This window comes from Mesoplodon mirus (assembly GCF_964341445.2).
Source record: "Mesoplodon mirus genome assembly, chromosome: 18".
Taxonomy (NCBI): Eukaryota; Metazoa; Chordata; class Mammalia; order Artiodactyla; family Ziphiidae; genus Mesoplodon; species Mesoplodon mirus.
In genome coordinates, this window is record NC_138994.1 from 4,237,102 (window position 1) to 4,264,171 (window position 27,070).

General features: G+C 58.3%; 2 protein-coding genes across 5 annotated transcripts; both read left to right on the plus strand.

The window, feature by feature from the left end:
• The first annotated feature begins 1,154 nt into the window (after positions 1-1,154).
• Positions 1,155-23,661, plus strand: STARD3 (StAR related lipid transfer domain containing 3). Of its 4 annotated transcripts, none has more exons than XM_082603628.1 (15): positions 1,155-1,267; positions 11,070-11,177; positions 13,148-13,407; positions 16,285-16,362; positions 16,751-17,005; positions 17,404-17,521; positions 17,713-17,811; positions 18,019-18,074; positions 18,442-18,534; positions 20,261-20,323; positions 20,490-20,585; positions 20,955-21,034; positions 21,124-21,228; positions 22,358-22,451; positions 22,906-23,661. In XM_082603628.1, the coding sequence occupies exons 3-15, from the start codon at positions 13,198-13,200 to the stop codon at positions 23,008-23,010; spliced, it is 1,452 nt and encodes a 483-aa protein (XP_082459754.1). In that variant the 5' UTR covers positions 1,155-1,267; positions 11,070-11,177; positions 13,148-13,197; the 3' UTR covers positions 23,011-23,661. The 4 variants fall into 4 exon arrangements, with proteins under 4 accessions (XP_082459754.1, XP_082459755.1, XP_082459756.1 ...); XM_082603629.1 differs by lacking the exon at positions 11,070-11,177 and having other exon boundaries at positions 16,751-16,828; positions 16,952-17,005; XM_082603630.1 differs by lacking the exon at positions 11,070-11,177 and having other exon boundaries at positions 16,751-16,815; positions 16,952-17,005; positions 20,208-20,323.
• Positions 23,662-24,879: 1,218 nt separating this feature from the next.
• Positions 24,880-26,629, plus strand: TCAP (titin-cap). Its single transcript, XM_082604921.1, has 2 exons — positions 24,880-25,571; positions 25,828-26,629. The coding sequence occupies exons 1-2, from the start codon at positions 25,462-25,464 to the stop codon at positions 26,219-26,221; spliced, it is 504 nt and encodes a 167-aa protein (XP_082461047.1). The 5' UTR covers positions 24,880-25,461; the 3' UTR covers positions 26,222-26,629.
• Positions 26,630-27,070: the final 441 nt, after the last annotated feature.

Sequence of the window (27,070 nt, forward strand, 5' to 3'; positions counted from 1 at the left end):
CATTGCTGTTCCCCAGAAACCCACCCTGTCCCCACCCTACTTTGTACCCTTCCCCTCACTTGCTAGGGCTGCGGCTTCTGACTTAGAAGACTAGGGCTGGTCTGTGTTTGCTTGTCTGCCCACCTTTGGCTGATGCCCAGAGTCCCTGGGCACTTGCTGCCTGATGCCTACCCCTGCCAGTCATTCCCCCATTCACCCAGTGGGTGGTGGGATGTGAGAGAGCTTGCATTGGGAAATCCAGTAAATGGGGGACAAAGGTTCATCCTTCACAAGTCTACTCCCCAGACCCTCTCCCCTGGGCACAGGAAACCCACAGGGCAGGACCCTAAGATCTGGGGAAAGAGGGTACTGAGAACTTGAAGTGCCCATAGATCCTTCTGCATCCCCTGGGGAATTCCAAGTCACCACCCCTCCCACTGGCTTCTACCAGGGCCCAGGATTCAGGCATCCTTTCCACAGCCTCAACATTTTGGAAATCTTCCCCATATCAACTGCTCCCCAGCCTGGGTGCCTGGAAGATGGACTGGCAGAGGCTGCTTTGTTGCATTTTGTTTGTGCTTTGATGCCAGGAATGCCGCCTAGTATAAGTCCTTAGGGGGGCACATGGTGGGGGAGCCAGGCTCTCCTTGTCCTCCAGCTGCTGTGCCCCCTTCTCTCCTTCCCTGACTCCAGGACTGAACCGCTCCCATGCTGTAATAAATCTTTGTAAATAACTGCTGAGACTCCTCTTTCAGGGGAAAGGAGAGGGAGGAGGTAACAGGTTTCCCTGTTACCCTGTAGTGGTCATCCAAGGGTCAGGTCCTCGACCCTAGTGTCCAGTCCTCTAGTTTGCAGCCTTGACTGCTGACAAGCTCCGAGCCCTCTTGGGAAGGACCACAGGAGTTCTAGGTCCTGCTGGGGATGGCTGAAAGAGGGGCTGTCCCCCAGCCCCACAGGCCTCCCCTCAGGAAGATCCCCTTTGTTCTCCACAGTGCCAGGCCTATGTGGCCCAGTAAGGATGATGCCCCTGGGCTTCTTTCCAACTCCCCTACCGTTAGGAAGATCCTTTCAGGCCTAACTTTAGCTGCAGCCCCCACTTCCGCCCCCTGGGGGTGGGGCCCGAGGGCTTGGGGGCGGGGCTGCAGTCCTACGCACGTTCGCTCTCGGGGGCGGACTCAGTGGCGGAAGTGGCGCCGCCGGGAGATCCCCTTCCTTTCGGAGGCGCTGCTGGGGCCGCGGAGACCGGCTGGGGCTAAGAAGAACTGGGGCCGTGGCTGACATGGAGCAGGTGGGTCCGCGAGAGGTCAGTGGGACCGGGTGGTGGTACGAAGGCTACGTCTTGCCAGCAGATCCCGCCTCTCTAGCCGGTGTCCGTTCATAGTTCCGTCCGACCCTTCCCACACCCCCTGCGCCCCAGGTTCCGCCCCCTTCCTCTGCTTGGCCTTGCTCCACCCCGCGCCGGGTTCGAGGGTCTCGGGCGCTGACCGTCCGCGGCCCCGCCCACTCGAGAGAGCCCGGGAAGGGCGTCCCGGATCGGCCTCCAAAGCCTACGTCTTCTTTGTGAGCGGAGAAGCGAGGAGGCGGTATCTGGGTATGAAAGGGCAGGAGTTGGATATAGGGAGGGGTCAGGGCCTGAGAATGAGGAGGAATATATCTACAAGTTACGGTAGGTCTTCGTCTCACTGTCATCCGGTCTCCCTCAACTTCCTTTGGAAATGACAGTGAATGACTTCCTAATTGACATCAGAAGGGCCCTTTAGTATCTTTCTTGAGTTCTTAGAGGTGCATACTAACTCGTAATTGAAGTAGTTGATACGTGCCTCTCTCCCCCTTTTCTGGCTTCCTCCGCGTCAGCATCCCCTTATTTTCTTCCTTCTTCTCTGACTGTAGAAATACCGTTTCACATTCTCCTCTCTTGCCCAGTCCCTTACTCCGTACACTGAATTTGGGTGGTCTCGCCAACTCTCATGGCTTCAGCTTTACACCACCTAAATACCCGAAACGCGCCCAGATCTGCATCTTCAGCGGAGTGCCCCCCCTGGAGCCTCAGACTTGGCCATCCAGCTACCAGTTGTACAGCTCCACTTCACCTGCCACTCACTTCGTCTGAACTTGAACTGCTGCTCTTTTCCCCTGCAGATTCATTCTTTCTCTACCGCCCCATCCCAGCCAGAAACCTGAGAATTATACTTCCTCTTCTTTCTCAATTTCCATATCTAAGAGGTGACCTGAACATGCTTCACACCTGGTCCTGTGCCTCTAACTCTTTTGTTACCACCCTGTTGATGTGTTTCTCACCACAATGACTGCAGTGACTTCCCAGCAACTTCCAATCATGGCTGCCTGCAACCCAGCCTCCAAACTGTAACTCTTGTGATCCTTTACTTTTATTTTTTTTTAATTAATTTATTTATTTATTTATTTATGGCTGCGTTGGGTCTTCGTTGCACGCGGGCCTTCTCTAGTTGCGGCGAGCGTGGGCTACTCTTTGTTGCGGTACGAGGGCTTCTCATTGCCGTGGCGTCTCTTGTTGCAGAGCACGGGCTCTAGAGCGCAGGCTCAGTAGTTGTGGCTCGCGGGCTCTAGAACGCAGGCTCAGTAGTTGTGGCGCACCGGCTTAGCTCCTCTGCAGCATGTGGGATCTTCCCGGACCAGGGATCAAACCCGTGTCCCCTGCATTGGCAGGCGAATTCTTAACCACTGCGCCACCAGGAAGTGCCTCTTAGGAGGCTTTAGAAACACATCTCATAATGTTACTTCCTTGTTTAAAACCCTTTGATGGTTTCCCATTACCTATGGGAAAGACTGAATCTTTAGCACAATTTACAGAGCTCTCAATGACCTGACCTCTTCCCTACCCTGTGTGTACCCTAAGGTCCAATAATATGGCATTGCAGGATGCGCTTTTCCACACACTTTGTGTCTCCATGCCTTTGCATGAACCAGCCCCATTGCCTGAAAGCCCCTTCTCTTACCTGCTGGGCTACCTTCTGCTTGTCCTTCAGTGCTCGGCTCAGGCAGCATCACCTCTGGACCACCTTCCCCCCACCACCCCCAAGGCTAAATATTGCCCCATCTGAATCCCTGCAGCAGCTGTCCATAATAGCATGATGATTGACAATACAGACTCCTGAATCAGACTTCCTGCATTCTGATACTGTTTTGTGATCTTGATGAAGTCACTGCCTCGGTTTCCTCATTTGTCAAATGGAGGTAGTACTGTGCCTGCCTGACAGTTATTGTGAGTATTAAATGAAATAGTGTATGTTTCATTTGTGAATAAGTGCTCAATAAATAAGTGTTAGCTATTATGGTTTACATAAGAATAATATAGAACAGTGGGTATAACTTTTTTTTTTTTTTTTGTGGTACGCGGGCCTCTCACTGCTGTGGCCTCTCTGTTGCGGAGCACAGGCTCCGGACGCGCAGGCTCAGCAGCCATGGCTTACGGGCCCAGCCGCTCCGCGGCATGTGGGATCTTCCCGGACCGGGGCACAAACCCGTGTCCCCTGCATCGGCAGGCGGACTCTCAACCACTGCGCCACCAGGGAAGCCCATAACTTTTAGTTTTATAAAGTGCTTGAGGACAGTTGATGTGGCTTCCTTCTCATTCTGTCCCAGAGCCCCAAAGCCTGACTCTTTGTCAATGAATATGACTCTTTGTCATTTCTCAATGACTCTTTGTCATTTCTGCTCAAGAAATGAATCTGGAAATGGGTAAATGTTACATGGCAAGCGTTAATTCTAGAGAAATGTACACAGAGCTCTGGAAACCCAAGCAAGAAAAAGACCAAGGATGGCTTTCCAGAGGAGCTGACAATTAGTGAGGCGCATTAGAGTGAGAAAATGAGTTTACCAGAAAGAGGTAGAGACCAGGGTGGGCTCAGAGAATGGAGAGCTGGGTCCTCTCAATAGAGAGCTCTTGCAGGGGAGGGGGCTGAGGTGGGCAGGAGGGCAGAGGCAGTCTCTGCTGCCAAGGCTGGGGATTCCTTTCCTCACCTGGCCATGAAGAAGTGTCCCCATGAAGAAGTGTCCCCTGCAGGGACCATGCCCTGGGGAGGTCTGGAGGCCTGGTACCCGTGTTTGGGGACAGGTCCCTGGGGTAGGGTCAGCATGCACTCCTGTGGGCTGGGCCTGTGCTTTAAACCTGAATCTGGGCTTTTGTTAGTGGCTGGAATGCCCATCTTCCTTGCCTCCTGCTGGTAGACGTGGAGGCCTGAGTCAAATGGCTTCTCCTCCCTGTGGCTTTCCTGGCCTCACCCACTCTAGCCGGGGTCAGATGCTCCCTTCTGTGGGAGCCCACGGTCCTTTGTTCGTTCCTCCCTGGAAGTGCTGATCACAGCATGGCACTGTACATTTCTCTGTCAGCCTCCCTCACCAGACCTGGAGCCCCTGAATATCCCCAGGGACCAGCACAGTGTCTGGCACCCTGTACGCTCTCAGTTCTCGTGCTGCGGTAAACTGAGCTCTCCCACACCTAGACTTGTTTGGAGGAGGGGGGCGTGGGTGAGACCAAAAATCCTGTACGTTTGACAGCTCACACTTATTGCATTGAACGGTAGAGATGGTTGGCCCCATTTTACAGACAAGGAAGCTGAGACTTGGGAGGTGTCTCAGCAGGAACTTAAGGAACCATCTTCTGACTCCAGGTCCACAGCTGTCTCCCAGAAAGTGCCTCAGGCTCCCAGCCCTCAAAGGGGCAGCTGCCACATCAGTGGGGTAAGGGACAAGGAAAGCATCCCATCCGGCCCGTTGTGTGTCCCTCTGAACTTTTCCTGCCTGGGAAGAGGCTGATCCTGGCTTTTGTCTGGTCAGAGCTGGTGCTGGGAGGAGTCTGTGCTGAATCACCCCCACCCCTGCAGAGCCCTTCCCTCAAGTAGGCTGATAGGACTGAGATCGCCCTGGAAGATGACTGGCTCTTTCCAGACTGACCTTGAGAACTTGACCTCATTAGCCCCCATTTTTATCCAACAGCACCAAGGGGTTGGGTGGGGCCTGACTCACCAGCCCTTGAGTAGGCCAGGGGTCAGAGAATCCCAGAGCAGGGGGCATCTCCAACATTAACAGGGCCTGGCATGTAGAGGGAACTGGAGGGCTGAGTAGATCTCAGTTTGTTAGGATTTTCCAGTAAACTGTACCGTCAGAGCCTTCTGGGCTGGGGAGGGGTAGGGAGTGTACAGTGATAAATATGGTTTCTTGGCTTGACTGTACTCAGTCTCCACTTCCCCAAAAGGAAGGGAGAAACAGAGCCTGGCTTGGGCTTTGATATCTTATTTGTCACTGCTGCCGTGTCCTCTCCTTAAATTCCTACCTCTCCAGGGAACTTCCCAAGCCCTCTGGGTGGGGCAGAGTAGGTGCCAGTAAGCCAACTGTGTCGAGGCTGATGGCATGGGCCACTGAGCCCTGAACTACAGGAGAGCCTAATGTGTACCATCCTGGGCGAGCAGCTCCCTGAGGTCAGGGCCCATCCTACCATCTGGCAGTACTGATGGACCCTCAGTTTGGGCAGAGTGCCATGCTACGCATGCCCGGCCCAGGGCCCTGCCTCTAACACTGTGGCCCCTAATAGTAGTAATAGCTACTGTTATTTAAACACAGGCACGTTGCAGGTGTTATTTCTGATCCTTTCAATAGTTCTGTGAAGTGAGCATTCTACCATCCCCATTTTACAGGTGAGAGGCTCAGTGATTTGGTCAAGGGCACACAGCCTAATTAATAAAGAATGGCCTTGGGGGCTTCCCTGGTGGCGCAGTGGTTGAGAGTCTGCTTGCTGATGCAGGGGACACAGGTTCGTGCCCCGGTCCGGGAGGATCCCACATGCCACGGAGCGGCTGGGCCTGTGAGCCATAGAGGCCCGTGTACTGCAAAAAAAAAAAAAAAAAAAAAAGAATGGCCTTGGGCTTTCAACTCCAGGTCTGCTGACCCACCCCCAAACCCACACCCTTTCCCTTGTTCCAGGGTAGGCATTACAGGTCCACAGGCCAGTGAACCTACTAGATATGTGCCATGTATGGCCAGACACTGTGACTGGGCCTCAGGGGCTTAAGGAGAGATGACTTTGAGGCTCAAGTCTAGCGTGTTGGGAGGGAAGTGCTGAGGCACAGTCCCGAGACGTAGGCCTGGGGAAGCCGGAGGCTGAGGGTGAGGTGTGCCCAGGAGGTGCCTTGTGAACTGGTCTCTGAGGAGTTGGAGTTCCCCAGGGGGAGGAGGTCATTCCAAAATGAGGAAACAGAGGCACTGGAGGCACAGAAGGGAGACCAGCTGGCCGTGGTGTGTCCTGGGAGCAGCCAGTGATCTGGAGAGAATTGGGGGAGGGGTATCAACCCCATAGCAAGAGAAGAGAGCTGGGGACCCTTGCTATCTGAGGGATTTAACTCCTCACCCAGTCTTCTGTCTGTGAGCTGGGGCTCAGGGAAGAGGAGGGGAGCTGCCACCCTGCGTGAGGGTGCCCAGGAAACCAGTCCCCCTTGCCCGTTGGTAGCGGAGGTGCCGGGGCTCTGGGCAGCACGAAACACCAAGAGAGGGTGGAGTCCAGCTCCAGGAGAGGCTGGACAGGTGGGGCCGCTCCTCCAGGGCTGGGTGTGAACGTGCACCTGTGCATGTGATGCTGCAGGAGAGGGTGGAAGTAGCCGTTCAGCACATTTCGTGAATATTTACCGTGAGCCTGGTACCGTTCTGGGAACTGGGCACGCAGCAGTGAGAAGAGCATGGGAGTCCCTGTTCCAGTGGAAGAAGGCAGGCAGGAAACAGCCCAGCAAACATATAATATGTCTGGGGTGATGTGTGCTGTGAAGAAGAATAAAGCAGGGTAAGGGGGTGGAGGGTGGGGCTAAAGAGGCTGTTCAGGGAAGGCCTCTCCAAAGGGACCAGAATGGAGGGAGGGGACATTACAGAGACCTAGGGGAGGAACAGACAGGACAGCAGGAACAAGGGTCCAGGGGTGGGAACATGCTTGATGTGTCCAGGGAACAGTGAGGGACTGGTGTGGCTGGAGCAGAGGGTTCCAGGGGAGGAGGAGGCTTCAGGCCAGGGTGGAGACTTGGGCCTTTACTCTGGGGCAGCTGGAAGCTGTTGGTTTGGGGCATTGGGAGGTGTGGTTTGACTTTTACTGGGATCTCTCTGCTGTGTTGAGAATAGACTTGGGACGAGGACAAGGAGGTGGTCAGGAAGCTGTAGCAGGTGACAGATGTGGCTCAGGCAGGGTGATGGTAGTGGCGAGCAGTGGCAGCTACTGGCTGGATTTTGAAGGATTTGTTGATCGTTCAGATGTGGAGCGGAGGGCACTGGGCTCTCCACAGGCCCTGCCTGGGGGGCTGTTCAGCTCTTTGGGGTCTTTTGACACCTCGCTCCCCAGCCAGCACAGGCTCTGGAGGCAGCCACGTTTGGGTTGACAGGGTCCCAGCCCAGCACTGAGGGAAGCCCACGTGTCCCTGGGGTCAGCTCTGACCCATCCAGGCTGGGGGGCTGTAGGCAGGCCTCTCTGAGCTTCAGTGTCCTTATCTCCACAGTTCCTGGTAGTGGGTGCAGTGAGTAAAGGAGAGGATGTCTGCAGGGGGCCAGCGTGGGCCACTGCCAGCCCAGATTTGTTTCTTGTGGATGGTCTGCAGGCCTGTTCTGTCTGCTGTCCTCTGTCCCCGAGCCAGCTCCCACCCAGGCCGGCCAGCAGGGCACAGGCCAAGGCCAACCTCTTTTGCACGCAGAGCCTCTGCCTCCTACCCCCCTGTGGATTCTCCATTAACCTGGGCATTAACAGTGGCTTGATCCAGAGCAACCCCAGCCCTGGCCTGAAGCCATCTCCCAGAGGCAGTCAGAGCTCAAGGCTGTGTTTCCGCCAAAGAAGAGGCAGGGGTGTCATGTTAGTTCACCCTTCCGCAGCGATCACTCTGCGTCAGGGACTGTTCTGGGCCGTTATGTGTAATAAGTCACTTAATCCTTATAATACCTCCAAGAAGTAGGTACTACTGTTACCCCCATTTTACAGGGAGAAAACTGAGGCACAGAGGGGTTCAGTGACTAGTAAGGTGGGAATCCAGGGTTTGAATCTTCTCCTGGCTTGACATCCAGTCCTTTCTTGGCTTCATCAATTCCTCCTGATTTGTGCTGAGTTAGGGACCCCTCAGGGAAGCCCTCGTGGCTAGTGCCAGCATTTCCTGAGCTATGCAGCGTGGGGGATGTGTTTTGAGCCCGTGTCTCCTGTCCCCTCAGCCTGGGGAGAGGGTTTGGAGGAGCCGCACTGCTCCGAAGTGAGAATCATTTCTGGATATAGATGAGACGTGTTCCGTCCCCTCGGGGTCACAGAGCACAGCTGGTGGAGGGAACACTAGCTGGAACCTGTGCAGCTTGGCCCAGCCCTCTGTGGGAAGCTGGGCAGAGGAGAGGGTGAGAGGACCTCAGAGGGAGCCGTGGTGGCCTGGTGGCCGTGGTTGACGTCTATGGCGCGCTTACTCTGTGGTGCCAGCTGCTGTCCTACGTGCTCCCCACGCACCGCTGTCTCCTCTGATCCGCCAGGTGGCCCAGGCTCAATACAGGTATCCCCCGTTTCCAGGTGCAGCCTTGGAGGCTTGCTGAGTGAGGGAGGGAGGGACATTGCTCACATCGCAGACTTGCCTTGGCCAGGAAACGCCGGCCGGGAGCTGCCGAGAGATGGCTGGAGCTTCTGGCCTCGGGTGTGGCTGAGGCCTGGGAAGGGCCCTGCCACCTAAGAACCGTGGAGATTGGACCCTGGACCCTGGGCGAGGCCGGGGCGGGGGGAGCAGGCACCAGTGGGAAGGGGTGGTATCAGAGATCAGTCCCAGGCCCCGCGCTCCAGAGCCCAGCCCCTCCCTGGGGAGACACATTTGCCTGGAGCTGCAGTAGCTGGGCCCTTAGTGCGCAGGATGAGGGAACCTGGGCTGAAGGCTCGGACAGCTTGCTCTGGCTCACCAGGCGGGTGAACTGCGGAGCTCAGATTTGAACTCAGGCCTTTGGGGGTGATTTTACTACTGTGGGGTGTAAGCCCCACCCCCTCCCGCACCCCACTTAATCTCCCTCTCACCTGGACGGCCTTGCCGGCTGCTGGTTCCATTTCCACCCCCACCGGCCAAGCACCTGCCGTCCTTCTCCCGACCCGTACATAAATGCCAGCCTGAGGCGGGAGCAATTATTGCCGCCTTTTTTATTGTGGTAAAGCACACACAGCGTAGCATTTACCGTTTCAGCCATTTTCAGGTGGACAGTTCTATGGCATTAAGTATATTATCGTTCCCTTTATTTAATGCAGCTGAAGAAACCGAGTCTCAGGATGGTTCCCTTTGCCCCGGTCGCACGGCTGGGAAGGGCAGACTGAGACTTGAGCCCTGGCCGCAGAGTCCAGTTCCCTTTGCACAGTACCAGCTGCCTGCTGCTGTCTGCTGGGTCGGGCCCCACCCAAAGCTGCTGCTGCGCTCGGGCTAGTGTTTCCTGGGGCGAGTAAGAGAAGGCCTGGGAGGGGGTGTGAGGGCCCACCCCTCCCCTTTGCCCGCTGAGCTTTGCCTGGGCCCAGAGACCTGCCTTGCCCACTCCTCCGCACGCCTCTTTCCCTTCGGACCGAGGACAGACGATAAAACCTCCAGTTTCCCCTCCCTCCCCGCCACTCTCCCCAAGGCTCAGCAGCTCAGCTTCCTCAAACACATCAAGTGTCAAGTCTGCAGGCAGCCCAGGCGGACTCCTTCACGCCACATGTGCTGCTCCGCTCCCGTCGCCTCTGAAGGCACTTGGGAAGGGCCGGTGACAGCAGGTGGTGGGCTTGGCAGGGGGCGCTGCTCCCAGGGGGCTGGGTGGCAGCCCTGGCGGGGGCGGTGCGAGGAGGCCAGGCCAAGCTGCTCTGCCGGCAGCTGCCACCTTCCATCCTCCAGGGTCAGGGCAGTTCCAGGCCAAGGTGGCTTTCACCTCTTAGACTGGCAGGTGGTCGGAGGGAGCTCAAAAGCCTTTTGAAGTTGTCTGAGTTCTTTTCAAACCACACCCAAGGAGGCGCCTCAGGGGTGACCATGGATGGAGTCTGAGGAAAGGCTGGCCGGTGGGGCTCTCTGTGGCCGCGTCTTGTGGCAGGACCCATACAGTCCTGCTTTTATCTGTTTTCTGTATTGAGGTTCTTTTTTTTGGCTGCGCCCAGGGATTGAACCCAGGCCCTCGGCAGTGAAAGCACAGAGTCCTAACCACTGGGCCACCAGGGAATTCCCATCTATTGAGATTCTAAGTAAGGTTTTCTTGTTGCTGTTTCGTTTTAAGTTAAACCATGGACCTTTTTCCCACATAGAGAAGCGGAGGTTGGCTAAGAAGGACTTGCCCAAAGCTATTCAGGGTTAGTGGCTGCCCTCAAACTGGGGCTCAGGTCTTAACTCCTGACCAGGGCCCATTCTGCCCTACCAGCTCTTGCTTATTTGGACCCGGAGTTTCTTTCCTGGGGGAGGGTAATGTAGAAGGCTTCTCTCTCTGCCTCTTGGCCAGCCGCCCCCACCCCTGCTTCAGAGCTCCAGGGGTCGGCTCCCTCACAGCTCTGCGTCCGCTGCTCGCCCGGGCTCCCCCAGCACTTCTGCTCTCAGCCCCCGTCTGTGTCTCGCTTCCACAGGGATATCTGGGTGTGTGGGTGTCACTGCTATGGCCACTCTGAGTGTGTCTCACACCCGAGCTGTTGCCAGCCAAGTCCTGTCCCCAGAGAGGGAGGGGGAAAGACAGACAGACCCGGGAGCAGACTGGGGGTGGGGAAGTCACAGCGCCCTGCCATGAGATAGGGAAGAGGGAGAGGGGGAAGGCAGATAGAAGAGAGGAGAGAGAGAGAGAGAAACATGAGAGAGACTGATCCGATGGGGGTGGAGAGAGCTCACAGATGGGAGAGAGAAGGAGAGGAAGACCCAGAGAGGGGGCGAAATAAAGATGGACGTGGGAGAGGGTACAGAGACACTTCTAAAGAAAGGGAGAGAGGTAGCTTGCGAGAGAGACAGAAAGGGGGAGGAGAGAGGGAGACAAGTCCGGCAGGAGACAAGAGGGCTATTAGAGACAAGCAAATGTCACCTGCCCTGGGGCTGCGGCCCTCTCTCGGTGAGGGATGTGCTGAGTGTGCAGTCTGGCACCAGATCCAGCTGATGGACATCGGGGGCTCCCATTGCCTGCGGCCTGTCACATCCCCTCCTCTGACTGCCGCCTTCTAGAGCTGGGCCCAGCCTTCCTTCAATACCCTCCAGGTGAGCTTGTCACGGGGATCCCAAGGGTGTGGTAGAGGGGGGATGGCCTTGGGCTGGTGCCTCTGCTGAGAGCAGTCAGCTCTGTGTCCACTGGCACACAGGCAGAGGGATGGGTGATCCGGCTTGCTCAGAACCCCCTGCTGGCCACATACGGGGGGCTTGTTTTGGACTTAGTAGATGGAGTGGGGCGTGGAAGGTAGCAGACGTAGCAAAGGTATGGAGGGGACGGCGAATCTGGAGGGGAGACTGGTTAGATCTTGCCTTCCCAGGATCAAGCACAAAGATCTAGGGCTCCCCTTCCACCGGCCCCCTGGTGCTGGCGTGTGAGAATACTCAGGGAGACCCTCGATGGGGTCCCAGAAACTCAGGCCCCACTACACTGCATCAGCTCTTCTCTGGCTCTAGACTAAACCTTTCCTTCCCCCGCGCAGGGGACAGGGCCTCTGAGGGCCCCCGCCAGCAAATTGGTAGAGCAGAGACCTTAGGCCTGGGGCCTGCATGGCAGAGAGGGAGTGCTCCAGGGCCCCTTTTGTCTCTAGGGTTCATGAGGATTTCAGCCTCATGCTTGCACAGGCAGGTGAGGGATGGGTAAGTCCATTCACCCTTTCGGAACCTTGGCTGTCTTATCTGAAGAATAGGAGGAACCATCCTGCCCTGTGTGGGCACGAAACACGGCCATGGGCGCAGTGTTCTGTGGGCCCTGGAGCTCTGGGCGAGCCTTGGGTAGTGGCTGGGTTTGCCCTGGTCCTCTCTACCATGTAGCATGGAGCTGCGGGCCAGGAGACCCTCTGGGTCATCCATTTATTCAACAGTCAGTTATCCAGCACCTGTTAAGTGCCAGCATCGTGCTAGGTCCTAGGAGACGGCAGGGACCAAGTCCGATAAAGGCCTGCACCGCGGAGTCTGCAGAACAATCAGTAAGGTGGTTTCAGATGGTGAGACTTCACTGAAGAAGGTGAAGCTCCGTAAAGTAACTGGGACTGGGGACAGGAGGGTGGGAGGCTCTGAGGAGAGGGCTTTGGGGCTGCCCGTCGAAAGGCCTGGGGAGAACGTTCCACCCAGCCCGGGGAGCTAGGCCTAGGGCCCCCGAGGCAGGACTGGGCTGCCACGTGTAGGGACCTAGAAGGCCCGGGCGGCCGTCGTAGTGAGACGGGGCCCGTGCCTTGTACGAGGAGTGGTGCGAGGAGCCAGGCAGAGCCACGTCCTGCGAGGGCATCACGAGGCGGGTGCTGTTATCCTCAGACCCGGGGGGCGCCCCTGAAGGGCTGTAAGTGGGGAATGGCAGGATCTGATTCATGTTCTGAAAAGCCTTCTCTGGCTGTCGTGTGGGGAAGTGGTTGCTGCCGGGGGAGAGGAAGCCTGGAGACACGCCCACTAGGAGCAAGTTGGAGCGCTGGGAGAGAGCCGTGCTGGGTGGGCCTGAGGTGGCAGTGGTGGGGACATAGCTGGAGATGAAGATGTCATCCCGCCATCCCGCCCCCAGCACAGAGCACTGTGCTCTAGGAAGTCCCTCCCAGTCGCCGTGGATTAGGGGGTGGGAGGGTAGGGCTGGCTGCTGGGAGGGAATGTGGCTTTGTGCTTGGAAAACAAAGAACAGAGCTTGGGACTGACTTCTCCTGGGGGTGGGGGCAGGCCCGGAGGCTGAACCACAGGGCAGCGCTTGGCAGGAGCAGGCTGTGCCCCCGGACATCGGGGAGGATCCCAGAGGCCTCCAGGGGTGACCGTGGGGCTGCAAGACTTTGCCGGGGATGGCGGGTGTAGAAGCAGGACAAGTGAGAGGGATGCTCAGACGCCTCCAGCCTGAACGTCAGGCCGCAGTGGGAAATTAGGCAGAGAGGGCCCTGGGCCACCGGGTTAGGCTGGGGCGGAGGGGGTCCCCGGGGGCTGTGTGGGAAGGGACGAGGGAGGTGACCGGGACCTCCAGGACCCTGACATGCAGGACCTGAGCCAGCCGACCCGTCTTCCCGCAGCCGTGCCGCTGAGGCCCGGCCCTCTCTGCCTGGAGGTGGGGGCCGCCAGGATGAGCAAGCTGTCCGGGGAGCCGGCCCGCGACCTGGAGCGCAGCCTGCCAGCCGTGGCCTCCCTCGGCTTGTCGCTGTCCCACAGCCAGAGCCTGTCCTCGCCGCCTCGCAGGAAGCGCCGGGCCATCTCCGACGTCCGCCGCACCTTCTGCCTCTTTGTCACCTTCGACCTGCTTTTCATCTCCCTGCTCTGGATCATTGAGCTGAATGTGAGTGGGGCCAAGGCTGGAGGCACAAGCCGCACTGTGGGGGTTGCCTGGGCCTCAGTTACTCCGTCTGCCGTATGGGAGGGTTGCCTCTGGCGGTGGTGGGAGGGGGGGCCGTTGATTTCCAGGTAAAAGGAAGAATGAGATGATAAGAAGAGCTGTTCTCATCTTCCAGAGAAAGAAACTCAGAGAGGCTGAGTCGTTTATCTGAAGTCTCTCAGCACGTATGTGAAGGCGGCAGGGTTTGAACCCAGACTCTGGCTCCAGAGCTCGCACTCTTGACCTCTGCGCCATACTGCCCCCTAGCGGACACTCTTGAGAAAGGAGGAGGGAGCCCAGAGGACTCTGGTTGAGCTATTGAAACCTTTGTCTTCTTTCTGCTCTACATTACTCTCTGGCTCCATTCATTCAACAAACATTTTTGAGCCCCTGCTGTGTCCCAGATACTGTGCTAAAAGCAGAGGGTACAGTGGGGAGCAACCAGTAAACACTCCCAGTTCCCAGTGGCGCCCAGCTCTCCTTCCCCACCTGGGGCATTCTTCAGTGCCCCCCAGTTTGGCCTCTTGGGTTTGGTGAGATGCCACCTAGCAGTCTGCAGGCGGAGCTGCCTGTCGGGGCAGGGTCTGCCCCCTTCTCCCCCTGTGCAGTGCTTGGCCAGCTGGTGGTGGGGCCTAATCCCCGGGTGCTAACAGGGCAGGGCAAGACCTGACACAGAGGCAGGAGCCGTGGAACAGGGCATCCCAGGCTTGGTCCCGTGCCAGCTTCTCTGGAGTAACTGTGTGACCTCAGCAAGGGACTCAGCCTCTTTGAGACCCCCTGTTCTCCTTGTACAAAGTGGGTCAGAGTTCTGGATGGCAGGTGCCCTGCCTCCAGATCGCAAGCTCAGGTGTCAGAAGAGTGACTGGTGCTAGAAATGAATTTGGAGAAGGGGCTGGTTTAGGGGTGAAGAGGGTAACTCTGATTCCAGGCGTGTTGAGCTGGAAAGCAAGGCAGGGCTCTGAGGGTGACTGGCCTTTGTGCACAGGGATGAGCTGGCCCCTTCAGCGAGAAGGAGCCACAGCCACGGGGCCTTTGGGACCATCTTACCGATGAGAGAGCTGAGGCCCAGCAAGGTTCAGGGCCGCTTAAAGAGCTTCCGAGGTCTTAGACATTCTTGCTTTTGAAGGTCCCGTGCAGCATCTCAGAGCAGGCACTAAAATTCACCCACATCCTTCATTCAGTATATATATTTTCTTGCCAGAAAAGAGCTGAAAAAATTTTTTGATAATTTTACTTTTGAAACTCTCTGGCTGTATTGGCTGTAATAGCTTAGCAGTCCTCATGCAGACTTGGGAATTCTTGCAAAGTGCGAACATCTAACCTCCAGATTGTTTTCAAATGTGATGAAAAATTTCAGAGTGCTGGATTTAATAGTTCATAGAATCAACAGAATGTTTCACTCGGTAGACACTTCACTGAAATTTTATTAATTTTCAGTTCTGTCATCTTATTTTCATATTTTGGAGCATACGTATTTTTAATTTTCTAACAGACTGTGTTGCCCAGTGGATGCAACGACCCTGGCCGGGTTTTAAGACCTGTGCCAAAGTCTCGTAGCCCGTGGCAAAGCAGGGGCTGGAGCTCCACTGTCCTGAGTCGTCACGCAGTGGGCAGGCGGGTACCCAGGCAGAGGGAGAGTTCTCCGTAAAGAGAAAAAAGGTGGAAGACAGAGCTTGAGGGGCAGGGTCTGTTAGGGGTGGGAGGGGCCTTGGAGCCCAAGAGGGAGCAGTCAGGAGGAAGAGGCGGACCGAGCTGGGGCGGGGTGGGGTGTCAGGCCAGGGGCAGCAAGGCATCAGACTCCACAGGGCTCAGAGCGGTCTTGAGGTTGAGGCATTCAGTGGGGATGTGCCAGGGGCTCGAAGTTCAGTGAGGGGCTGTCCAGATTGCTGGCTCCTGCCCCGAGCATCAGAATCACCTGGGAGTTTTATAACCATTCTAGATGCTCAGCTCAGCCTGAGATTCAGACCCAGTGTCTGAACATCTGTATCTTTAACAAGCCCCCCAAGCCCCACTGCCCCAATTCATATCATCTGCCGGAGATCAGAAGCCCCGGTCTAGGTGTGAAGGGTCTTCCCCTTCAGGCTCCCAGGCCCCATTCCTGAGAGTCCCCTTGTGCCCCGCTTTTCCGGGGGCTGGTGCCCCACCTGCAGAGGCGTAAGCCTGCCACCCCATTCCTCCTGAAGCCTCAGGCGGCTCTAGCTCTCAATGTCCATCCAGACCCCTCACTCCCCAGCCAGGGTCTCAGGGGTCCCATTGAAAATGTGTGGGTGGCTAGGGCAGGGGCGGGGGCAAGGACCAGTCTTCTCAGTCTGAATGCCATCCTCTCTAGCAGCATGATGGATTTTGCCCATTAAGTACAAACCTAATCAATCGATTTGCCACCTGGGGCTCCGTCTGACACCACTGCCCACCCCTGGCCCCCATCACCCCAGATGGATGCTCGGCTGGGAAGATAGAGCACCGCAGTGGTGGGAGGGAGATGAAATTATGTGAGAGGCATGCTCCCAGCACCCTGTGTGCCAGCCCTGCCTACCTGCATAGGGCTCATCGCCTCTCCTGCACAGCCCCAGAGCCCTGCAGGCCTGCCTCTTCCTGGGCAGTGTGCGCGCCAGTGTCTGTCTGGGCTGCCTGGATCCTTAGAGAAACAGTAACAGTGCCGGGGTCTCAGGTCCCTGGCTGAGCTCCCCTGCTGCTTCAGGGGCTTCTTGAGCATTTACAGCCTCTCCTCCCGGTTCTACCTTCTCCCCCTCCCGCCCCTCCCCCCCCCACCCCCCGGAGAACAAGGGGCAGCCCTGGGGACTTGGTTCTGCTTGCAGAGCTATCCACATCTCTCTCTTCCAGACCAACACAGGCATCCAGAAGAACCTGGAGCAGGAGATCATCCACTACAGCTTTAAGACTTCCTTCTTTGACATCTTTGTGAGTGGCCTTGGAGATCCTGGGGACAGGGAGGGCATAAGAGCGTGACTCTTGCGCTGGATTCTCTCCTTGTCGCAACACACATCCTAATCTGATCAGGGAGACTTGCTCCTATCTTCAGGGAACCCTCAGTATTCAAACGGCTTCCTAAATGAGGCCCCACCTTCAGAGAGCCCCAAGTGGGAGGGGAAGACGAGAGACCCCTATCCAAGAAGGTCACATCCAGATCATCCCCAAAGAAACACTGACTTTGCCTCAGCCATCCTCTCCTGGGGTGTACACACCATGAGGAGGGAAACTCAGGTGGCAGGACTGGACGGGGAGGCCCGCCTTCAGCAGGGGTAGGGCCACTGGCTTGCCCGTGATGGTTCCCCGGCCCCCACACCAGGTCCTGGCTTTCTTCCGCTTCTCCGGACTGCTCCTGGGCTATGCTGTGCTGCGGCTCCGGCACTGGTGGGTGATTGCGGTAAGATGCCACTTTCCTGGCAGCTCTCGGGCCCTGGCGGGGCTGGCACAAGAGATGGGATGGAGGAGGACTCACTCCCCAGCCTCTGTGCTCGCTCTCTTCCTCCTTCCCTCCCCTGGGCAGGTCACCACGCTGGTGTCCAGTGCATTCCTCATTGTCAAGGTCATCCTCTCTGAGGTCAGTGACTCAGGGTCTGGCTGGTCTGGTGGGCATCTGGCCTGAGGGATGGGCTTCTCCCAAGAAGGGACCGCTCCTCTGATTTTGGGTGTCTGACCCTGCTGTCGGGGTTGGGGTGAGGGGGAATCCTGTCCTTTGAGAGTTCTAAGGGATCATCTTCATTGGCTTTCCCCACTCACGCTGCTGCAACCCCAAGGACGGAAAGTTCCACCTCTCGCCTAACATTAGTTTATCCTGCTGCAGAACTCATTAATCCATCCGTCTCGAAGGCGTGTGCCACAGAGGGTCCCCACAGCTGGTACCGGGAGTGGGGTGTAGGCCAGAGTTGGTAGCCCCAGGGTGGGGCTCTGGGTTTGAGGTGACTCCCTACCGTGGAGCTCAGCCCCCTCCCTCCACAGCTGCTCAGCAAAGGGGCCTTCGGCTACTTGCTCCCTATCGTCTCCTTCGTCCTCGCCTGGTTGGAGACCTGGTTCCTTGACTTCAAAGTCCTACCCCAGGAGGCTGAGGAGGAGCGATGTGAGTGCTGGGGGGTGAGGGGGTGCAGTGAGGGTCAGCCCCACCCAGGAGAGGAGCGTTTGGGGCCTGAGAGCCAGTTCTGAGCTCTGCCTCTAGGAGCCTTAGGGTGAGCCTGGGCCGGGGGGCCCCAGGCTGCTGGGGCATGACTGTCCTTGGTCTGGGGCGATGGCTGCCCACGTCTGCTCCCTCAGGGTATCTTGCTGCCCAGGCTGCTGTTGCCCGAGGACCCTTGCTCTTCTCCGGCGCCCTGTCCGAGGGCCAGTTCTATTCACCCCCAGAATCCTTTGCAGGTGCGAGCTGGTGGGTGGGAGAACTGCCTTCGGGGAGGGGTGTTGGCTGGGTCTGTTCTTTCTGTTCATGTCAGCTCCCCGGGGAAAGCGAGCAGCCCTCTGCCATACCCACTTTCATACCCCTACACCATTGCACTTGTACCCCGACCTCCCCGCCCCATCGGCTCTCTCCACCTCTTCCCATTGTCCTCTGCTTGTTTTCTGCAGGGTCTGACAATGAATCAGATGAAGAAGTTGTTGGGAAGAAAGGCTTCTCTGCCCAGGTATCTGGCTGCCTACCCTGCCCCGGGTGGGCACCCTGGAGGAGGGGCCAGTGCTGCACTCAGCCCGGTGGGCAGGGGCTTCCCAGCAGAAGGCAGACCTTAGGCAGCCTGAATGCCAGCCCGTGTCCATCTGGGTGTCTGCCCCACTGTCGGTCAGGCCCACTGGTCTGCTTCCTGCCTGGGGCCCGGGGGTAGCAGCCGCAGCCACGGCACCTGGTCCCAGGAAGCCCGCAGGGCCTGGGAGACCGGCCCAGACCCGGCATCTGGACATCTGGCTGAGTCAGGCTTCCCACCCAGCCCGGTGCAGAAAGAGCAGGTGGGGTGCAGACCCCAGGCTGACCCCTTCCTGACTCCCATCCCTGGCCAGGAACGGGAGTACATCCTCCAGGGGAAGGAGGCTATGGCGGTGGTGGACCAGATCTTGGCCCAGGAGGAGAACTGGAAGTTTGAGAAGAATAATGTAAGAGACCTGTCTCCCACCTGATCCTGAGAGTTTTCCTGTGGGGAGTTTTCCCTCCCTTTTCTGAGGCCTGAGAAATAAGCCCAAAGATTGCACGGGTTGGAACCATATTCCTAACCCCAGGAGAGGGGGCTGAGCCCTGGGGTCAGCCACTTGGTTGGGCTACACTGGACATTCCCACCGCCCCTCCCCCTGCTTCCCCCCACCCCACCGCACCCCCACCCCCGGCTACTCTGCTCGCTTGGCTCCAGCTTTGAAGGGGAAGCCAGGCTTCGGCCCTGTGTCTGGTGTTTTGTTTCACGGTCAAAACAGTATTATCTAAAAAGATGGCAGAGAGCTTGGAAAACAGAGGGAAAACATCCTCATCCCTTTCTCTGGCCAGTTCCTCTGGCAGCCCTTGTTGGACTGGAGACATGGTCCTTCGTGGTTGCAGCCGCAGCTGTGCTCCTGCCTTTAAACTTGATATCAAAAGCCTTTCTCTCCTCATTGCAGAACATTTGTCGGAACCACTGTTTTTTTTTTTTAATTGAAGTACAGTTGATTTACAATGTTGTGTTAATTTCTGCTGTACAACAAGGTGACTCAGTTATACACATATGCACATTCTTTTCTTATATTCTTTTCCATTATGGTTTATCTCAGGATATTGAAGAGAGCTCCCTGTGCTATACAGTAGGACCTTGGTGTTTATCCATTCTAAATGTAATAGTTTGCATCTTACAACCCCAAACTCCCCGTCCATCCCTCTCCCTCCCCCTACCCCACTTGGCAACCACGAGTCTGTTCTCTATGTCTGTGAGTCTGTTTCTGTTTTGTAGATAGGTTCATTTGTGCCATATTTTAGATTCCACGTATAAGCGATATCATATGGTAGTTGTCTTTTTCTTTCTGAGTTATTTCACTTATAATCTCTAGTTGCATCCATGTCGCTGCAAAGGGCATTGTTTTGTTCTTTTCTATGGCCGAGTAGTATTCCATTGTATATACGTACCACATCTTCTTTATCCGTTCATCTGTTGATGGACATTTAGGTTGTTTCCATGTCTTGGCTATTTTGAACAGTGCTGCTATGAACATAGGGGTGCGTGTATCTTTTTGAATGATAGTTTTGTCCAGGTATATTCCCAGGAGTGGGATTGCTGGATCATATGGTAATTCTAATTTTAGTTTTCTGAGGAATCTCCATACTGTTTTCCATAGTGGCTGCACCAACTTACATTCCCACCAACAATGAAGGAGGCAAGGAGGCAGAACCACTTTTCTGTTTTTTGGCTGCGTTGGGTCTTTGTAGATAGCTTCGTGCAGGCTCTCTAGTTGCGGCGAGCGGGGTCTACTCTTCGTTGCAGTGCATGGGCTTCTCATTGCGGTGGCCTGCCTTGTTTCGGAGCATGGGCCCTAGGCGTGTGGGCATGTGGGCTTCAGTAGTTGTGACATGTGGGCTCAGTAGTTGTGGCTCGCAGGCTTAGTGGCTCTGCAGCATGTGGGATCTTCCCGGACTAGGGATCAAACCCGTGTCCCCTGCATTGGCAGGCGGATTCTTAACCACTGTGCCACCAGGGAGGTCCCAGAACCACTGTTCTTTAATGGCTGCTCAGATATCCCGAAACTCCCGGAGTTTTCTACCCTGAGCTGTTAAAAATCTGCCCTGCCTGTCACCCACTCCTGTCCCCCAGGCTCCCCTCTGCCCTCTGCCCACCTCCCTGCCACCCTTCCATCCCTGCCACAGGAATATGGGGACACTGTGTACACCATCGAGGTTCCCTTTCATGGCAAGACCTTCATCCTGAAGGTGAGTGAGGGAAGAGGTGTTCTGGAGCCTCCTGCTCTGCCTGGGACTCCAGGAAAGAGCCCGGGGGTAGGGGGACCTGCCGGCAGGTTTCTCCCAACCAGGAGGGAAGGGCTGGTGTGCCCGCGTACACCTGGCACCACCCAGCCCTCTGCCCGCCCCGCTCCAGACCTTCCTGCCCTGCCCCGCGGAGCTGGTATACCAGGAGGTGATCCTGCAGCCCGAGAGGATGGTGCTGTGGAACAAGACGGTGACAGCCTGCCAGGTGAGCCGAGCCAGGGGGCCAGGCCTGGGCACCCCTCAGGGCAGAGGCAGAGCGCCATGGCGGATTGTACCCCAGCGTGATCATGGCCCCCAGGGGACCCAGGCCACGTCACTGGACTGCTCTGTGCCTCAGCTTCCCCATCTGTAAAGTGGGGGTGGTGGTACTAGCGCCTCCCGGAGAGGGTGGGGAAGATGGAAGGAGGGAATGCTCAGAGCGCCTGGCCCAGCCAGTGCCCATGAATGGGAATGGCTCCTAATTAAGGGACCTGAGCGCAGAGCAGGCTGGCCTGGGGCTTTCCTGAGATGCTGGGACCCTTCCCTGGGGTTTTCCTGGGGTGGATACACCTCACGTCTGCCCTGACGCCCGCAGATCCTGCAGCGTGTAGAAGACAACACCCTCATCTCCTACGATGTGTCTTCAGGGGCCGCAGGCGGTGTGGTCTCCCCCAGGTGAGTGGCCCCCAAGCTCCCTCCTCTCAGCCAGGCCGCCTGTCCTTGGACCTTCTCGGCAACCCCTGACCTAACCCTACCCCCTCCAGGGACTTTGTGAACGTCCGACGCATCGAGCGGCGCAGAGACCGATACCTGTCATCGGGCATCGCCACCACCCACTGCGCCAAGCCCCCGACACACAAATATGTCAGGTGAGCTGAGCCTTGCCTGGGGTCGTCCGCACCGGCCCCTCCCCTGGTAGCTGTGGGGACAGGGCAAGGTCGGTGTGTACAGTTGGGCACTTTCTCCTGCCGAGGCTGCCTTCCTGTCCCCAGTCCCGCTGTCCCTATCCTGCTTATCTGCTGGAGGCTGGACCCACCACCAGGCCGGAGGGCAGCTCCAGGATAGACCGTGAATGGGGATGAATAGGGAGCAGCCCGGGGAAGGGTGCTGGGAGCCATGAGGTTGCACTGGTCTGGGGGACCTGAGCAGGAGGCTCTGTGTTCTGAACCATCGACTTCCTGCCTGAGGAGACTCGGGTCGCTTTCATCCCCTTCTGCCTGTCCCGCGGCCTTGCCTTTCTCCCGCAGCGCTTGGAAGTGCCTCCAAAGGGAGAGGCCTTAGTCTCCCTGCTGCCCGTTCCAGGGCCTCCTCCAATTGCCCTGCTGTCTAATCCTAGCCCTGCAGGTGACCTCCTCCCAGATACCCACTCTTCCCCTTCTGTCCTGGGGTTCCCCAGAGAGCACTGTTCTTTGAGTGTCAGCTTGGGGCTCTGGTCTCGCCACCACTGCAGACTTGCTGGGTGATGGGCAAGCTCATTTCCCCTCTGGGTGCCAGCTTCCTTATCTATGGAGTCAGGGGAGCTGTAGGCGAATTAAATGGAGATGGATGTGCACCATACAGCTCAGGCCTGACGCCTCCTGATAAAGCGCCCCCTCCTGGGGCCCAGTGGCACTGCACCCCTCCCAGAGCTGGGCCCTGGTGAGGAGTGCCCGCCCGGCCCACCCCCTCGGGACTAGAGCGGACCTAGAATCCCTGGACCGACTAGATGAGGGCTGGGAAGGTGGTGAGCTGGGGCTTCCCTGCCACTGGGGGTGTGCAAACATCGGCAGGCAGTTGTAGGAGGATTCGAGCGTCACATGGCAGGTGGGGGTGGAGGGCTGTATGCCGTGGCCTCTGGGACACCCGTCCTGGGCCCTGCTCAGGCAGCGAGGGGGTTGCTGGACCAGCAGCTCCCTTCCCTCTCCCACCCCAGTCCAGGGTGGGCCAAGAATGGGGCGTGGTGGGGAGTCAGGGGTTCTGCCTGGCTCCAAGGTCCCCCACTGGTACCTCTCTCCTCAGGGGAGAGAATGGTCCCGGGGGCTTCGTCGTGCTCAAGTCAGCCAGTAACCCTGGAGCCTGCACCTTCATCTGGATCCTTAATGCAGATCTCAAGGTGGGCATGCCGGGTGGGCATGCCAGGGCTGCAAGGCAGGCTCTGTGGAGGGGAGGGGACTCTGCTGTGTGACCTTGGGCGCTCCCTGCTCTGCTCAGAGCCTCCCCTACTCTCCGCCTCCTTTCTTGCTCTAAAACTGGGGGCAGGGTCCAGATGGTCTTCTCACCCTGAGTTGCCGGAGGAATTGTGCCTCCGCTTTTTACCTCTGACTCCCGTGGCCCCCAGGAAGGGTGGCTGGCTGCCAGCCCAGCCCCTCCCGGGTCTGTCTGTGTGACTCACGCCAAGCCCCAGGCACGGCATGTTCTTCCTGCCAGGGGGTCGGGGGGAGGGCGGCCTAGGCTGCATTCCAGAGCTGCACCTGTGTTCTGGACCAGAGCAGCCCCTGCTGGTGCCAGTTGTTGAGGGGGAGCCCCTGCCCAGGGCAAGCCTTCCTGGAACTTCTCGCCTCCCCCAGGGCCGCCTGCCCCGGTACCTCATCCACCAGAGCCTCGCAGCCACCATGTTTGAATTTGCCTTTCATCTGCGGCAGCGCATCGGAGAGCTGGGTGCACGGGCATGAGCATGCCCCCTCACCACCCTGCGGGCCAGGGTCCTGTCGCCACGGCCTCCAGAGCCAGAGGAGGGGCCGGTTGGGCTTCTCACTGCCCACAGAGGACCTGGCCTCAAACAGTGGGGAGGAAGGAGCTTCCTCCCACAGCAGCCCCTGGGCCCCAAGCTGCCACCCTCCACACACTTCACTGTGCCTGGGAGCCCTGGCCGTGGGCAGGTCGAGAGCTCAAGCGTCTGACTCTGCCGCTGAGGCCAGTGGGGTCCATCCATCCTGCCGACGTTTACTTGGCGTCCCTGCCTCCTGGAAGAGGAGATCCGCTGTCCCCACCTGGCCAGGCCGGGGTCTGGAATGGGAACCTCGGACTTGGCGGGGGAGGACCCTGGGCAGGACAGAAGTCAGGGCAGCCTTGTCACCAGTGTGCAGGCGTAGGACCCCCTTCTTCCGCCTGCTCTCTCATCACGGTGTTTTAGGATTATTTAAAGGGTCTGGGACCTTTTCCCACTTGCACTTGTGGGGGTGTAGGTTGCAGGTGGAAGTGGTGGGTGCTGGCACGGACCTGCCTCTCCCAGGTTCTCTCCAGGTTGCCTCCCCCAGCCCAGGGCCTCCTTGGGGACCTTTGTAATTTGAGCCAATTAAAAACATGAACTCAAAAAAAAAAAAGCAGTCCTTCCAGCCTGGCCTCTTGAGGGAAGAGAAGAGCAGCACCTCGGAGGTGGGGGAAGGAGCCACTGCTGCAGCCGCCACATGACACACCCTCTCACAGCCTCGCAGAGCCAGGACGGAGCCAGTGGAGACCCAGTTCCTGGAACCACCCCCAACTTTCTTGAATGGTTCAGCTGGGCAGATGACTGGTCAGAGAAAAATTCCCCGCCTCCCTGCCGGGTCTCCGGTGAGGGAAGGTCAGGTTAAGGTCTCCAGCCCAGGATAGGGAGGAGGGAGGTAGGGAGAGACCTGGCAGTACCCACAGCAGGCCTTGGTTGCCCCTGTGGTCCCAAGGCTGTGGTCCGGGGGGCAGCCTGGACGTGGGGCCTGGCCTTCCGGGTCACTGATGCACCTCCGGGATGCCGGCCTCTGGGGTCCACTTAACCTCCCGTCTCTGCCCCTACACCCTGGGGCCACCAGAAAACCTGCCTTCCTCCCTCCCTGCCTTCAGGCTTCCCGAGGAGCTGACTTGCTTAGAGCCGGGGTGGGGGCGGGGTCTCCTCTTGGTCCTGGCTAGGTGTGCGACCCTGGGCAAATCTACCTCTCTGAGCCTCCATTTCCTACTTTATAAAGGCTTTTGTAAGGTTAAAAGATACCAGGGATCAGGTGTAGTGCTCGATCATCAGGAGGATGCAGTCCTGCCGCAGGTGGGTGCCCACGGGCCTTACCACTAGGTTCTCATCTCAGCTCCCGGCCCTGCCGCTCTTGGTGCCCTTTGCTTCGTCCACTCAGTGACGCCTTCATTCCTCCTCCCCCACTCCCTCCACCCTGTGTGCCAGCTCCCAGCAGCACGCGCCGCTGCTCTCGGTGCTGGGCTGTCCTGGCAGCCCTCCTACTGGCCTGCTCCCTGGGGATGAGAGCCAGGTCCTGCCCAGTGGCACCCAGGAGCTGGCAGGACCCAGAACTCTTCTGGTACGGCCACTGTGAACAGAAAGGGGGCAAAATGCCCAGAGAGGGGTAGAAGCTGACCCATAGTCACACAGCCTGTTTATGGCTGCTTTGGGGCTAGAGCCAGATCTGGCTGCCGTTCCCTGGAGCCCCTGGATCCCCACCTCCCCCCACCTGCGGTGTTGGGGTAGAGCTGGGGCCACCTCCCACACCTCCCCCCACCCTGCTGGCCCAATGGGAAAGGAAGACACCTGGCAAAGGCTGGCGTCCAGGATCCCACGTGTGGAATTAACTTCCGTTGCCCCTGCTGGTGAGGTGGTGGTCGCGGGCCAGGCCTTCAGGGGCGGATGCCCGAGGACATGGCGGCACTGTCCCTTCTTGCTGAGGGGATAGTCAGGGGCTGTGCCCTTGAGCCCAGGCAGTGGGGAAGGACACGATGGCCTGGTACAGAGCCCAGAGGGGGCCTCGGTTCCCGCTGTGGCCTGCTCTGTTTACAGACAAGCCGCTGTCCTCCCTGGGTTAGGGGAAGGGGCGGGGCAGAGGGCAAGTGCCAAGGTGGCACGAGGCTGGGCACGTGCCTGGTCCCAGACGGTGCCTGAGGAGTGTCAGACACCTGGAGGTGTCACGCTGAGGACCCCGCCCCCACGGGAGCATCTTGAGCTTTTCAGAAGCTGACCTCTGACCTGGGGGCAGCCAGAGTCCAGGTACCCCAAGCCCCACCCTGGGCCCAGAATCCCCCAGCAGTGAGTCTTGGCTCTGCTTGTAGCATCTGACGCCAGAGGGCCTGAAAATAGCCCCTGGAGGAGGGGGAGGAGGGGGCTATTTAAAGGGCCTGGGAGGAACAGAGCCCAGAGAGAGTGAGCGGTCATCATGGCCACTTCAGAGCTGAGCTGCCAGGTGTCCGAGGAGAACTGTGAGCGCCGAGAGGCCTTCTGGGCTGAGTGGAAGGATCTGACACTGTCCACACGGCCTGAGGAGGGGTGAGTGCTGGCCAGCTGGGGGTCCCTCCTCCCCTCCCCTAGAGCACCCTTCCTGAGCCTTATGAAGCCAGAGCACAAAGCCCAGGAGAAGTTTCGGGGGGTGGGGGCCAGGAGAGTTCCCGCTGGGGGGAGCAAAGTGGAGTCACCCCTCCAGCACCCCAGGTCCTGGCAGTCCCGGGGAGCCCTGCCACTCAGCGTGTGACTGGAGGGCAGCAGCCCTCAGGAGTTCAGTGTCCCCGTGCCCTCTCCTTCCCAGTTGCTCCCTGCATGAGGAAGATGCCCAGCGGCGGGAGACCTACCACCGGCAGGGGCGGTGCCAGGCACTGGTGCAGCGTTCGCCCTGGCTGGTGATGCGGATGGGCATCCTGGGCCATGGGCTGCAGGAGTACCAGCTGCCCTACCAGCGGATGCTGCCGCTGCCCATCTTCACCCCTGCCAAGGTGGGCGCCACCAAGGAGGAGCACGAGGACACCCCCATCCAGCTGCGGGAGCTGCTGGCACTGGAAGCAGCCCTGGGTGGCCAGTGCGTGGACCGCCAGGACGTGGCCGAGATCACCAAGCAGCTGCCCCCTGTGGTGCCTGTCAGCAAGCCCGGCGCCCTGTGCCGCACCCTGTCTCGCTCCATGTCCCAGGAAGCACAGAGAGGCTGAGAGGGACGGTGACTTGGGCTCCACAGTGCCTGCCCTGGGCTGGGCCCTTCCTGGCTAGGACCACGGAGGGGAGCTGCTGGCCATGGAAGCTTTGTAGTTTGCCCAGAGTTGGGGGCTAGGGGAGGTGGGAGCCAGAGGCCAGGATGCCTGGGTCTCCTGAGTTCCCACAGGGAGGGAGCAAAGACGGTGGGCAGTAAGGGTGGAGAGCTGGGGGCCAGCACAGCCGAGCACCCCCAGGAGGAAAGGCAGAAAATGCTGGTGAGGGTAAGAGGTCCCTGAGAGGAATGACCCCAGTCCAGATTTCAGCTTCAGAGAAGGATGAAGAAAAAGCGTAAGGGGACCTGTAATGGTCAGGGAAGGAGGGAGGCCTGGAGAGGACCGGAGGAAGGGGGACGTGAAGAGGGCAGAGGCAGGGTGGAGCCCCCAGCACCCTCTGTTAGCGCTGCAATAAACGCTCAGTCACACGCCAGAGTTTCGTCTCTTTCCTGGTGGTTGAGGGGCCCGCCCACTGGTGTTCCCCCCACGCTCACTTCCGGGAACAGGCCCTGCATCTGAGCTAAATATGGCAGAGTTAGTGGGTCACCCCATGCTCCCGGGCAGGGCGGGGGGAGGGTGGCAGGGACAGAGATGTAAACAGGGTGGCTGTCCGTCCAGTGCCCCTGACTCTGCTCTGCAGTCCTGGCCTCTGTGTGAGTCCCCTGGCACTGGGCAGTGCCCAGGAGGCCAGTTGGCATCCAGGGTTTGTTTAAATGACCTCAGGAAGAATATGGAAGGGGCTGGCACCGGGGCTGTGCCTCAGGGTGTGGATGGGGTCAGTGACCCCAAGGCTGACCTCTCTCTTGGTTCTGA

Coding starts and splice junctions, on each gene's coding strand:
- TCAP (XM_082604921.1), top strand. CDS start 25,462: ATGGCCACTTCAGAGCTGAGCTGCCAGGTGTCCGAGGAGAACTGTGAG. Junction 25,572..25,827: donor TCCACACGGCCTGAGGAGGG/GTGAGTGCTGGC, acceptor TCTCCTTCCCAG/TTGCTCCCTGCATGAGGAAG.
- STARD3 (XM_082603628.1), top strand. CDS start 13,198: ATGAGCAAGCTGTCCGGGGAGCCGGCCCGCGACCTGGAGCGCAGCCTG. Junction 17,006..17,403: donor TCAAGGTCATCCTCTCTGAG/GTCAGTGACTCA, acceptor CTCCCTCCACAG/CTGCTCAGCAAAGGGGCCTT. Junction 22,452..22,905: donor TCCTTAATGCAGATCTCAAG/GTGGGCATGCCG, acceptor CGCCTCCCCCAG/GGCCGCCTGCCCCGGTACCT.